At 37.3% G+C, this 13,482-nt stretch overlaps 1 protein-coding gene across 2 annotated transcripts in view; it reads right to left on the reverse strand.

Moving 5' to 3' along the window:
* Positions 1-13,482, reverse strand: part of LOC126299257 (elongation of very long chain fatty acids protein 7) — a 115,404-nt gene that overhangs the window by 26,703 nt on the left and 75,219 nt on the right. For both annotated transcript variants that reach the window (XM_049991053.1, XM_049991052.1), the window contains exons 4-5: positions 10,948-11,028; positions 10,690-10,746 (exon numbers count right to left, since the gene is read on the reverse strand). In XM_049991053.1, coding sequence (XP_049847010.1) covers positions 10,690-10,746; positions 10,948-11,028 — 138 coding nt within the window. The remainder of the gene's footprint in view (positions 1-10,689; positions 10,747-10,947; positions 11,029-13,482) is intronic.

A 13,482-nucleotide genomic window follows, 5' to 3' on the forward strand; every position in this document is an offset into this window, starting at 1 on the left:
TTATAGGAGAATTAAAGAAACCTACGGAGAAAAGAAAGACAGCTATATAAACATGAGGAGATCAAATGCCAAATCAGTTTTATGAAAGAAGACAAGGCTGAAATACAGGAAAAAATTATAGGCCTATATGAAGGAAAGACAAATGAGAATAATATTATCGAAAAGGAAGAGGGAGTGGAGGATGCAGTACCGCGAGAATAATTTGACAGAGCTGTGAAATACCCATGTAGAAACAAGATACCTGTAGTGGATGACATTCCCCCACAAATATCATTAACCTGGTTGATATATGAGCCAAGCGAAGTACCTTTAGGCATGAAGAAGAATGTAATGATCGCAACATCACAGTAAGCAGGTCCTGGAAGTATCTATCTGAACTGTAGCCTTATGAGGATGATGAACTTTACAAGCATGAAGAGAATAAATGCTTCCGAAGTGAGATATTACAGAAGAATGCTGTAGATACGTTGGGTAGATCGGATAACTAATGAAGAGGTGCAGAATCCAACAGTGAAAAATGAGTTTTATGCACAACCTGAACACTGAAGGGAGCAGCTGATACGATTCAGCATGAGGCATCAAGGAGTAGGTAATTTGGTTATGAAGGGAAGTATGAGTAGAAGTAAAGTACTCGTATGAATAAGAGTAAAAATTGTAAGATTGAATGCAGTAATTGGGATCGAATGAAAGCAGTTCACAGTACTTATACGGAGCTGAAGAAACTTGCACAGGATAGACAAATGTGGAGAGGCCCAACAGATATGTCTTGAGAATGAAGACTGCAACAACAATAACGTCTTCTGCAAACTGCAAACCTTATATATAGCTACCAAACGAAGATAAAATAATGTGTAATGATACCTTTCAAGATGGTCACTTTTAATATATGGCAGTATTTCACTACTCATGTTGGTAAATACATAAAAGAGCAGTAACACAAACAGTGATTTCCCCAAAAACTAGGTAGAAAGCTTCTAATTACTTTTGCAATGAGAATCCGTAAAAAATAAATTCAGTTTATGACTTGTGTCACGCATAATACTTTACTCAGTTAAGATGGTGTGTTATAATTCACGAAGACGTCTGGAGCAAAAAGAGTGAGAAAAAAGGGAAAAGGGAAGTACTGCATCTGAGACATGACCCAACTGCATGGAAGGCCATGAACGGAGCTGATTCTGTGACTTACCAAACAAGGAAGAAAACGAGGAAGACATATGCTTCAAGACTGACAACATGTGATGCATCTGTGATTAAACAGAGTGCATAGAACACACTTAGCTGTAGTTAAACATACAAATCCAGTTTGTTGAGTTTTTTCCAGAAAATGTTAAAAACTCTCCTCCAATAAAGGTACATGAACTACTAATACGTAATTGAAAACATAAGGGTTTTCGAATATTTGTACTGGTATATTAATGACTGCAGTGGCAAAAATCTATTGAAAGTTAATATTGTTTTGGTCAGTCATAATGAATCCCTAACAAATTTTTATCATATGACTTAAGAAAGGAATGAGGTTTGTAGATTTGCAAGCAGCCAATAAAATAGATCTCGCGATATAAACATTTTTTTTTAATTTTGCTACTGCAGGTATCTTTGATCAACAATCACTCTTGAATCTGCTTGAGCAAAGATGTATGTTTGATCAACAATCACTCTTGAAACTGCTTGAGCAAAGATCTGAACAAGAAAAGCATTGTAAGGTAAACTATGTTAGGAACAGGAAGACTAGTTCAGTCCGTTAGAATGGCAAAAGCCATCTGTAAATGGAAAAGGTACAACTTAAACTGATGCTGGCATACAACCTATCCTCTGCCACAAACCATACTATCATTTCTGGAGTGCAGATGTAGAGGTAGACTCAGACAGGGGTTTATAGTTGTGGTCGACATGTCATTTATGTTTTTATAAATGGTTCAAATGTCTCTGAGCACTATGGGATTTAACATCTGTGGTCACCAGTCCCCTAGAACTCAGAACTACTTAAACCTAACTAACCTAAGGACATCACACACATCCATGCCCGAGGCAGGATTCGAAACTGCGACCGTAGCGGTCACACGGTTCCAGACTGAAGCGCCTAAAACCGCACAGGCAATACCGGTCGGCTATGTTTTTATAGAAAAGATAGCTGTATATTATATAGGAGAAAAACCTAAATTCATTCATAATTTAATAATAAGTGTACAGGGTACAACAAAAGGAATTTTCTGCTCTCTTTCAAACAACAAAAGAAATATATCCTTGATGTATAATTAATTATTGTTCATTTGAATAACATGAGTGAGTAATCATAGATCATAATTATACTGTTAACGAATGTTGGTGTAGTAGCTTATGATCTTTAAAAACGGAAATGATCTTAAAAATTAGAACAGTATCATGCTATATTGTACTCAAATTTATTTATGACATTTTTCAATACAGAAAGATATATTGTTACACCAGAGTTTAAATGAGATCTCTGAGCTGTTGAAATAAAGACAAAGGAAGAACAGTCATAAAGAAAAGTATAGCAAATGTCAAATGACTGTTAAACTGAACATTCAGATCAAGATAAGGAACAAATGAGACTAGAAACATATGAAATTACTTGAATACAAATCATTTATTAAGAAAGGAACAGAGTTATTCTGAAACAGCAAATATTATTTTTGGAACTCAGAGATTCGGTTACAAAATGACGACAACTCTAATTGAAGTGGATAGTATAAGGTAAAATTTGAGTTTTGACAGAGATATTACTTAAAACAGTATGAAAAATTTTGTTAAAATGAACAAATAATTGCTGGAAACACGAAATATGTACATAAATAGAGATAAAAACCAAAGGTCATGCCATAAAAAATATAGAACAGAAAATTATCTGATGCATCACAAAAACTATTTCACTATAGAGTTCCTAGTTTCAAATTCAGGATTATTTACTACAAGGGAGAATGTTAAATAATTGGAAAAGGCTTCACTGTGTGTGAGACTGCTAAACATTGAAAGGGGAAACACTTTTGGTGTTGCTTTAGCCTACTTCTGGTAGCTGTAAGTGGAATAACAGCGTGAAGCAAATGGACATAATCTGGAAGTATAGAAAAGAGGAGATTTAAAAGAAAGACTGGAGCAACAGTGAATCGGAAGCAACCGTTGTCTGTGTGTGTGTGTGTGTGTGTGTGTGTGTGGGGAGGGGGGGGGGGCGGAGGGGGGGAATTTAAACACTTAAGTACGAAACGAGAATGTAGAAGAAAATTGTGAGTTAAAGTTACTGACCTGACGATGTAGTGATTGCTGCCGATAAATGATTTTCAACTAAAAATACTTCTACACATGCTTAAAGTTTCAAAGTTTCAGCACAAGTTTGCCTACAACAGAAAAACTTTTCCTGCATGTGGCTGTACAGGTGGTTCAAATACGTCTGTTATGTCCAGCTCTTGCATGTAAACGTGTTAATTTATGCTATATTTTCCATAACTGTGTGCAATTTTGGTAATACCTCAGTCGTTACCTTACCGCTTAAAGGTTTCAGGATTTAACCTAATCTGCTGTAAGAGTACAACTGAAGTACATTTTGGCAGCTTCATAATGCATATAAGAGTGGAGGAGAAACAGTAACTTAAACTTAACTGAAATCTAATGCACCAGGAATCCTTACTTGGAAAACCAAAGTCGAAAGGGTGTTATAACTTATTCAGAGCATCGTACATTTATGTTCTGTTTCAGGATAAGGTAGATTTGTCATTGCCTGCATTTCGCAAAAATACAGGGTGATTCCGTGATGACGTTGGATTTCCAGGGATGATGGATTAGGGCAAATGTATCATTTTGAGGTAAGGGACTCTGGTCCGGCAACGACCGAGTTCAAAGTTCAAAGTTATAAGCTAAGATCTGTAACCTCCGACAGTGGAATACACTGACTGGTACCATTGTTGATAAGACTGTGGGGTAGGCAACTTCAGAAGTCTCAGTATGGATGAAAACAAGAAAATAAGTCTAGTAAACATGTGCTCCAAAATGTGTACCGTAAGATCTATGAGCATTTGTTCATATTCGTTACTGTGAAAGACGTCTCTTATACTGAACAGGTGCCCATAGCTCTTAAGGTAGGCATTTTAGAGGTCATGTTTACTAGATTTTTTGTTTTGGTCCATTCTAGAACCTCTAAAAGTCGTCTACCCCACAATCGTTGCAACAACTTTTCCGGTACATATACTCCACTGTCAGAGGTATCAGAACGATTTTAGCATATAAATTTAGAATTGGTCGTTTCCGGACCAGGGCCCCTTACCTCAAATTGAAACATTTATCCTCCTCCATCATCGCTGAAAGTTTGTAACATCAGCACGGAATTACCACGCATAATGTCAAATTCTTAATTATACACGGCATGTGAGTTTTTTCCGTTCTTGTTAGGCTAATTGTTCTCTAAGCATTGTCGTGGTGCTGGTATATAATTTAGCTCTCCCTACAAGTAACATGAAGACAGCGATTAGTATCCATAATCGATGGAGAAACAGCAAAAATAAACTTTTGGCCATAATCAGTAAGATAATATAGTGTGGTATGACATTTGAGAGGGAATAAAGTATAGTCAGTTAGTTAGAAAATGCAAGCCGCAAATTCTTCTATTTAGTATTGCGTAGCTTAATCGGTAAAAACGGAACCCTTACGGGATCACTTCTTTGTCCGTTTGTAAAGATCCCTCTTTCTCAGGAATACGTAGAGGTATTAAGTTGAAATTTTTGCAAATACCAAGGTCTACGGCCTTTTGGCGGTGTATAAAATTTAAGCTTCTAAGTCAATGCAATCTAAAGATACGGCCATTTATGTCATATATCCCTTTCCACCCGAACCCACACGATCGTGCAGGTTGTGCGCTACGCGTTTCTCATGTTTATGTTGTGATTCGGTGCCAACAGATTGCACCACATGTTGTTGAAGTTGATCGAGAAGTGAGCATTATGCCGGCACCTGATTAGTAGCTCATAATTAAGTTAAATTGAATTGTTTCGGCGATTTGCTGGATCTGGTTATTTGTAATAGTGTGTACAATGTTGTGATATTGATAATTATTAGTAACTTCATATCTTTGCACAGTAATTGTGCTTTAAATTTGTAGTAGCACGATTGTGCGGGTTATGTGTTGACTGTGTAACTTCATTCTCGAGTTGGTGCTGTTGATTGTATCATTGGCCTCCCTATATTACTGCTTTTCATACTGTTTTGAATGGGAAAGTTTTTATGCACATTCCCCTTATTTTATACAGGTTTATGACAATCAAATCCGTTCTGTATTAGAGGATTCGGATTTGAGTGGCATTTCGTCAGATGAAGACGACGAGTTTGTTCCTCCTCCTTCAAATATTCAGCAGGCAGACGACTCGTCTGATGATGATTTGAATGCCGAAGAAGTTCCTGAAGTTCCTGAAGTTCCTGAAGAGCGTAGGAGTTCACACAGTGTCACAGAATGTGTCAGACCACTGCTTTTTCGGAGATCAAATTTTGTTCAGAAGTTTCACCCACCAAACATTAATTACAGTGCTTTTGAGGTCAGTGACAAAGAGGTGCGATCTGAGTTACCTATTTCGTGTACCATTCCCATTTTCTTACTAAAATATCTTCTTTTTCATTCTAGAGTCCTTCACCAATTGGAACTCGTGCTGAATATTTCTGTTAATATTTCAGTGAAAGGTGTTTGAAGAGTTAGTGAAATATACAAATATGTATAGTGTTGCAAAGACAGGAAAAAAACCCTAGGGAGTACGGCTCATGAACTGAAGGTGTTTTTTGGGATAAATTTAATGATGGGGTGCATGAGGTATCCTAGGCTACCAATGTACCGAAAGAAATCTATTTCTTTATCACCTATTAGTGACACTATGTCTAGAGACCGGTTCCTTGCGCTCAGCAATAATGTGCACTTTGTTGATACTATAAAACCACCTGGAGAGGCTAGAACTAATAGACTGTGGAAATTTCAGACAGTGATCTACACAGTAAGAAGAATATGTCACAGTTTGCATCGTAACTTTAACTACTATAGTATTGAGAGCTGAAGAGTTTCAGACACCGTTAGATGATACGTTAAGCACCTCCACAAAGGCAAAAGTTTACAAACCCCATCCGAAACCAGGTTTGGACAGGGTATGATCACTGGCCGACAGTGGATGATATTTTGTCACCACGAACATGTCAGTATGAGCGCACCAGTTCCAGAACAAAGACAAAGTGCATAAAATGCAATCAGTGCTCATGTCTTGCAAAACGAAAGGATTGTTTCAAATTATTTCACGAAAAGTGAAGCAGTCAGAACCATGATTTTGTGCTACAAAACAAATAAATAAAAATTATTGATAATTTTTTTGCCACAGAATATGATTTGCAATCTTTGTAATATTTTTATAATAACTAATAAATAAAAGTAATGAAAGAATAATTTTTTATTCATAGCTGTTCCTCAGGTAACTTATAATATCAAACAAATAGCAGGAAGTCAGAGAATAATTTTGGTAAAATAAAACCTGACCCTCACGATTGTGCTAGTTGTTTTCCCGCAACATTTTTTATGGAAGAGTTTTTTTATTATTTTTCCCAGTGTCTACTATGCCCAAGTATACAGAGAATTCAACTTCATTCACCATTTTCAAAAAAAAGGTGTTCATGGTGGAAAAGGATATTTTGATACTTACAAATTCACTTATCAAAATCTCTAGGTAGCTTTTCGTTGATAGCAGTATGCAGAAAGCAAGTACAAGTACAAGTAAAGAAAAAAATCCGAAAATTGTTAATTTATAAGTAGATCACATAAAAAAATATTTTTTGCCATTATTTTGTCCATTGTCTTTCTGTCGGTTTGTTAAGATCCCTCTGTCTCAGAAACGGTAGAGATATCAAGTTGAAATTTATGGTAGATACTAAGGTCTATGGTCACTTGGCAGTGTATAACATTTAAGCTTTTAAGTGAACGCAATGAAAAGATACGGCCATTTATGTCACATATTTTGATACTCGTTCGCTTACTCATCAAAAGCTATGAATGAACTGTCTAGTGTATATATGGTACCGTGAATGACCGAAATTGGAGAATGTCGACTTCCACCGGTGAATGTCAAGAGATACCAAATACACTGCGGAAAGCTTGAATATTTCATTATATTGTTGTACATTCGGACCCTCTCTAGTGTGTGTCGAAAATCACAGATAAGTTCTGGTGAAGGTCCAAAATAGAAGAGTCAAAAAAACAAGCGACTGGCTCTCTCCCGCCAAATCCTTTGTTCTGCTTGGAGTCAATCAGCTTTGTCAGTCTTATGCAAGCATTGATAACGCGAGCAACGTTTTCTTAATTATTTTTCCGATACCCTAATTTATATTAAATGGATACTGCAATAAATCGTGATCATTTTCATGAAAAGTTAAATGCATTAATTGCGGATAAACGAGAGGACAATTATTTTTATTTTTCTGAAGAAAAGTATTCTAAAATACTTTCTGAAGTGGTTTCTGCTAAAATTAAACGCAACACACCTTTGGATTACAGACGATTAAAACGTTTTGATGTTTTAAAAATTATTGATGAAGAGAAGTTAATTTTAGCATTAAAACCAGGGGAAACGAACATACAGTATTATGTCACCAATGAAGAATTGTACAGTATTCTACATGAAACTCACATCAGAATAGGCCACGGACGGAGAACACGTATGCTTAAAGGGTTGCAAGTTAAATACAAAAATATTACATATGAAGTTGTAATGTTATATTTAAATTTACGCAAACAGTGTCAAATGAAACACAGTGCACCTAAGAAAGGAATTGTTGTGAAGCCAATGGTTAGCTCTGAATTAAACTCAAGATGTCAAGTTGATCTGATAGATCTGCAGTCAAACCGAGATGGCGAATATAAGTTCATAATGGTATATCAAGATCATTTAACTGAGATTGTCCAGCTACGACCTTTGAATACTAAAAGAGCTGAAGAAGTAGTGCATCACATTCTTTCAATATTTTTAACATTTGGTGCACCAGCAATATTGCAATCAGATAATGGTAGAGAATTTAGTAATCAAGTCATATACGAAATATGCGCTATGTGGAAAGATGTTAAAATAGTTCAAGGAAAGTCTCGTCACAGTCAAACACAAGGCTCAGGTGAAAGGGGCAGTCAGGATATACAGAATATGCTAATTGCGTGAATGAACGATAACGATACAAATAAATAGTCAGATGGTTTATCCTTTGTTCAATTTGCCAACAACACCACATACCACGAAGAAATACGCCAAAGTCCAAAGAAACCATGTTTGGCGTTAAAGCAAAAAGAGGCATAGCATTGTCTTTTTTGCCTGGCCAACAAATCGCAAATATTGAAACCGAAGAACAATTCGAAGAAATTGTCAATACTTTCCACGAACAATACGAGACTGGAATAGAAGGGAGAACCGATAGAGGTACTCAGGGTACCCTCCGCCACACACCGTGAGGTGGCTTGCGGAGTACGGATGTAGATGTAGATGTAGATGTACTTCTGAAACCGAAGAACAGTTTGAAGAAACTTTTAATGCTTACAAAAAAAATTTGAACGGTGGTCATACCGAAAATCATATTCCAAAGAAAAATACTGAAGAGGACCTACAACATACAAATTCTTCACATCAAATTCTGTCTGAAAAACACGAGTTGATTTCTACAAAAAGAAAATCTTCTACTGCAAGATACACAGATGTTACGAACCTCGCAAAAACAATTTCCTCCGGCTCAAATTGGTGATAACGTACGAATACAAGTCCCTGATGTCGACCGTGGTCGTACAGATAGCCGAAATGTGTTAGCGGTTGTTCTTGGAATAGAAGACTCCTACTTCTATAAACTGGCAAATAAAAATGGTACCCTCAAGCAGCTTTACACACGTAATCAGTTCGTAATTTCTAAAGAAAAGTTACTTTCCATAGATGAGATTTCTTTTCAAGAAATGTAGCTGAGAGAAGCAGCTGCAGCTAATTCGAGAAGTGGGGGACAAGGCTATGCACGCTGTCATTGCAAAAGGAAGTGTTCCACAAAATGCATTCATAATGAAATAATTTCATAAAAATTTTCATCCCCTATTTTACTCACTTACAGTGTTGAATATCCAAAAACATTTTTCATTTCTAACCAAGAAATCAAATACAATAGTGGTTGAATTTCAAAAAAGTGTTGACATACGTATTTCTTTATTTCTGACCGAAAAACCAAAAACCAATTTCCTTACGTTTAGCGTCAGAATTGCCTTAAGAGCGATATATTTTTTAAAAAAATTATCCTCTATTTCTCCCCCTTAGGGATGGAATATCGAAAATTCCTTTCTTAAACGACGCTTATAGTATAAGATCAACACCCTCTGCAAATTTCAAGTTTCAACTTTTAGTGGTTTGGGCTGGACGATGATGAGTCAGTGAGTGAGTGAGTGAGTGAGTGAGTGAAGCAGTTGGTACATTGCCTTTATGCAGAGATTGAAAGTTTGTTCGGAACCCTCAACGCGTGTCTGTGTATTTTTAGCCCACCAATTTTTCTACTGGTTTGATGCCGTCTTGTGGTAATCTTTCCATTTCTATGCACCTATTACACACTTGTTCTACGATTTTTGCGTACTCCAATCTTGGTCTGCCCAGTCTATTTTTTCCTTCCCACATTCTAGCGCTAGTTTAGGTATTCCTGGATACCTTATCATATGTCCCACTACTCAGTCGGTTCATCTGGTAATTGTCTGCGTAGGCTTCTTTCCTCATTTATCCTTTTTGGTACTTTTTCATTTCATGCTTTATCTGCTCACTTAATTTTTTAACATTCTTCCACAGCACTACATTTCTAATTCTTTCAGTTTCTTCTTTTCCGGAATTTCGATGATACACTTTATACTGGCGGCTCCACCTCTCGTTACATCTAGTGGTCACTTCTGCATTACATAGTAATCAGATAGTGTGTACCCTGACAAACAACGGTCTCAGAAACTACATCATTTGTATTCGAAACAATGACTTTATTATCAAGGCCTACGTCTTTGTGATTTAGTCGAATCTGACACAAAGGTATATTTTTGAAAAGTCTATGATATGCATAATTACACCATGCAAATTTCAAATCAGGAATTTCACGTATATGCAGTTAAAACATATTTATATTCAAGGAACATATTTTAAGCAGCATTAAAAAGAAAGCCAACGGAGCTCATTATCACAGCAGGTGTATGTTCATGAGTAGACGTGGAGTCAGTGATTTAGAAAGTTTCTATAATAAAGTTTATTTTCAGAAATGAAAGCGGAACGTATTGAAGTAAATAAGTATTTACAAACGTTCGGCGTATTCTTGTACTAATGTTAGTTGAAATGATTAAATTATAAATTGTTTATGCATAAGGTCTAGGAAAATTCGATGTGAGTTCTACGAAAATTAGTTACAAAGCTAACTCTTCCATCTAAATGTGTTGGACATACAGTAATTTTTTGTTTATGAAACGAATTTTTTTCGTTTCAATACTGAATTCATTAATTAGGGCTACATTCCGTATTTGGAACCCCTTAGACACGGGAAGAGATTCTGAAACACAGAATGTGTCAACGAACAAATAATCATTTAATAAACATGTGAAATAAATCTCTTCAGTAAAATGAAAAAGAAAGGATGTGTGCGGAGTGTGCAGAACAACTTTCATATTCTCGCACTTACCGTATCTAGCAGCTCAATAATTTTTGAGAAGAAGTACCACCAGGCCCCACTCGACACCTAAGGGAAAAGATGATGTCTTTTTTTACTGCCACTGAGAGATTGTTATATAAAATTTCTGTTCATGACATAAATGTAAGCTTCTTCTCAGATTTCATTGCACATCGTAAATGAAACACACTGCGAAGTATTACACGAAAATTTTCTACTTACGATGCAATTTTTAACTGAATGAAGTTTTTGGTACTATATTGGACTTACCTGGTACGCAAATGGATTTCGGTGTTCCATCGGTTGACAGACATGCTTAAAAAGATAATCCATCGCTCCCACTCGAACTGGCTGCAACAAGAAAGTGATTGTAAGTACTGTTGGTGATATTTCACTCAGATTAAGATTACCGGTCATAATAAGTTTTAAACATGTGTCAGATATGTTTTAAGATAAGAAAGCCCAGCAAAGGCGTTATCGATTCCGTAAACCTACAATGACACAGAAAAGTTCGAGCGAAAAACGAGACTCAAAACGAACTGTCAGAACTTAAAACTTGTAAGGCAATATCTAAGGAGCGAACACGTGACTTATTTCATAATTACTATTGCCCGTGCTATTTTTTTCTTTTCTGTTGGTGGAATAGTGTTGTCTTACCGTTACCTTCTCCTATTCTACAGTGACAAATGGTTCAAATGGCTCTTAGCACTATGGGACTCTAACATCTGAGGTCATCAATCCCCTAAAACTTAGAACTACTTAAACCTAACTAACCTAAGGACATCACACACTTCATGGCCAAGGCAGGATTCGAACCTGCGACCGTAGCAGTCACGCGGTTCCGGGCTGAAGTGCCTAGAACCGGCCGGCCACCGCGGCCGGCTATTCTACAATGACAGTGATGTCATTAGCAATGTTCTTATAGCATCGTTAGTGTAATTAGCGGCTCACACATAAAGATATGTGCAGTTATTGATACGCAAGATGACGAAATTAAGTGGATAGAAAATATTGGTCCTGACTGAACTACATATTTTCTTTTCTCCATAGAAAAACAAGTGTCTTTCGTCTTTCTGAAATATATTTGAAAGTTTTGCTCGGGTCTCAGTAAACTGTCACCAAGGAAAGGCTTGTTTTGACATGTTTGAGTTTTTACTAGTTTAATCGATCAGTACCTTCATATGTGAAATTTGATCTTCTCTCGACATATCGAATGTTCAAATAACTTAAGGGGAATGCAACCGGGTAACGTTCTCAACAACCGCCGACGTTTCCATAGGTGAACATCCGCCCCCGGTAGCTGAGTGGTCAGCGCGACAGACTGCCAATCCTAAGGGCCCGGGTTCGATTCCCGGCTGGGTGTGAGATTTTCTCCGCTCAGGGACTGGGTGTTGTGTTGTCCTAATCATCATCATTTCATCCCCATCGACGCGCAAGTCGCCGAAGTGGTGTCAAAATCGAAAGACTTGCACCAGGCGAGCGGTATACCCGACGGGAGGCCGTCGTCACACGCCATTCATTCATTCATTCCATATGTGTACTACACGTAATTTTCATGATACAAATGAAACGAGTAATCACCGTGCATAATTTAAAACCCCGGTTGTAGCTGTGTCATTCAGAAAGAAAAGATGGCGTATGCCAAGGAAAAGACAAGCTGTCAACAAGAAGCGTCAAAACAAGACCAGAGATAACCAACACCGGACATTAACGATAGCGAAATATAAATAACGACAGGTGAGAAAATAAGCCTGTGTCATTGTGTCGACTGAGCAGAGAGAGAGAGAGACAGCAGGGTTCCAGACATAAGGACGGCAGTTTATGCTTAAATTCCACTTTGAATCCTGCTTTCCTCCTGGTCAAACAACAGTAGGACAGAGATAGCTCTACTTGCTCAACCGGTGTCGAGAACGTCTGGTATTGGTTATCTTTGATTGGGTGATGGCACTAATTGTGTACAGCATATAGTTTCTTTCGGCCATCGATAGTTTAAGTTGTCAAGCACATCGATCTCCTGTTTCATTTGTGCCTTGGTTGGTTCAAATGGCTCTGAGCGCTATGGGACTTAACATCTGTGGTCTTCAGTCCCCTAGAATTTGAACTACTTAAACCTAACTAACCTAAGGACATCACAAACATCCATGTCCGAGTTAGGATTCGAACCTGCGACCTTAGCGGTCACGCAGTTCCAAACTGAAGCGCCTAGAACCGCATGGCCACACCGGCCGGCTATATGTGCATTGAAAATGACTGGTTGTCACCTGTTGAAATATCGTCGGTTGTCGAGGACATTACCCGGCTGTATTCCCGTAGTTATTTCAGTATTATTTCCATAGCTACACAAAAAATGACGAGACTGTTACAGGATTGTCTGTTCCGATATACATTTTCTTATGGTAGGCACAAGATCTTAATTTAATGAAAGAAATATTTGACGGGTAATTCTATAAATATTTCCTGGCAAAAGGATCTATGGTTTCGGGGTTTATTCGTAACTTTTTCTGTGTTTTCTTTTAGACTGCTATCAAAATTCTAAAACAGACCATTTGTTGCACATATAGTTGTGTACGAGTATAACACTAAAGATATTAATATGAAATTTAAAACTTATTAATGTATCGCAGTCTCAAGAATTTTAACGGAGAATTGTAAAATAAGTAAGAAAGAAGTGAAATCGAGAGAGAGAGAGAGAGAGAGAGAGAGAGAGAGAGAGGGAGTGTCTGTGTGTGTGTGTGTGTGTGTGTGTGTGTGTGTGTGTGTTTGTGTGTGTGTGTGTGAGAGAGAGAGAGAGAGAGAGAGAGAGAA

Source organism: Schistocerca gregaria, chromosome X (genome assembly GCF_023897955.1).
Source record: "Schistocerca gregaria isolate iqSchGreg1 chromosome X, iqSchGreg1.2, whole genome shotgun sequence".
In the NCBI taxonomy this organism is placed as follows: domain Eukaryota; kingdom Metazoa; phylum Arthropoda; class Insecta; order Orthoptera; family Acrididae; genus Schistocerca; species Schistocerca gregaria.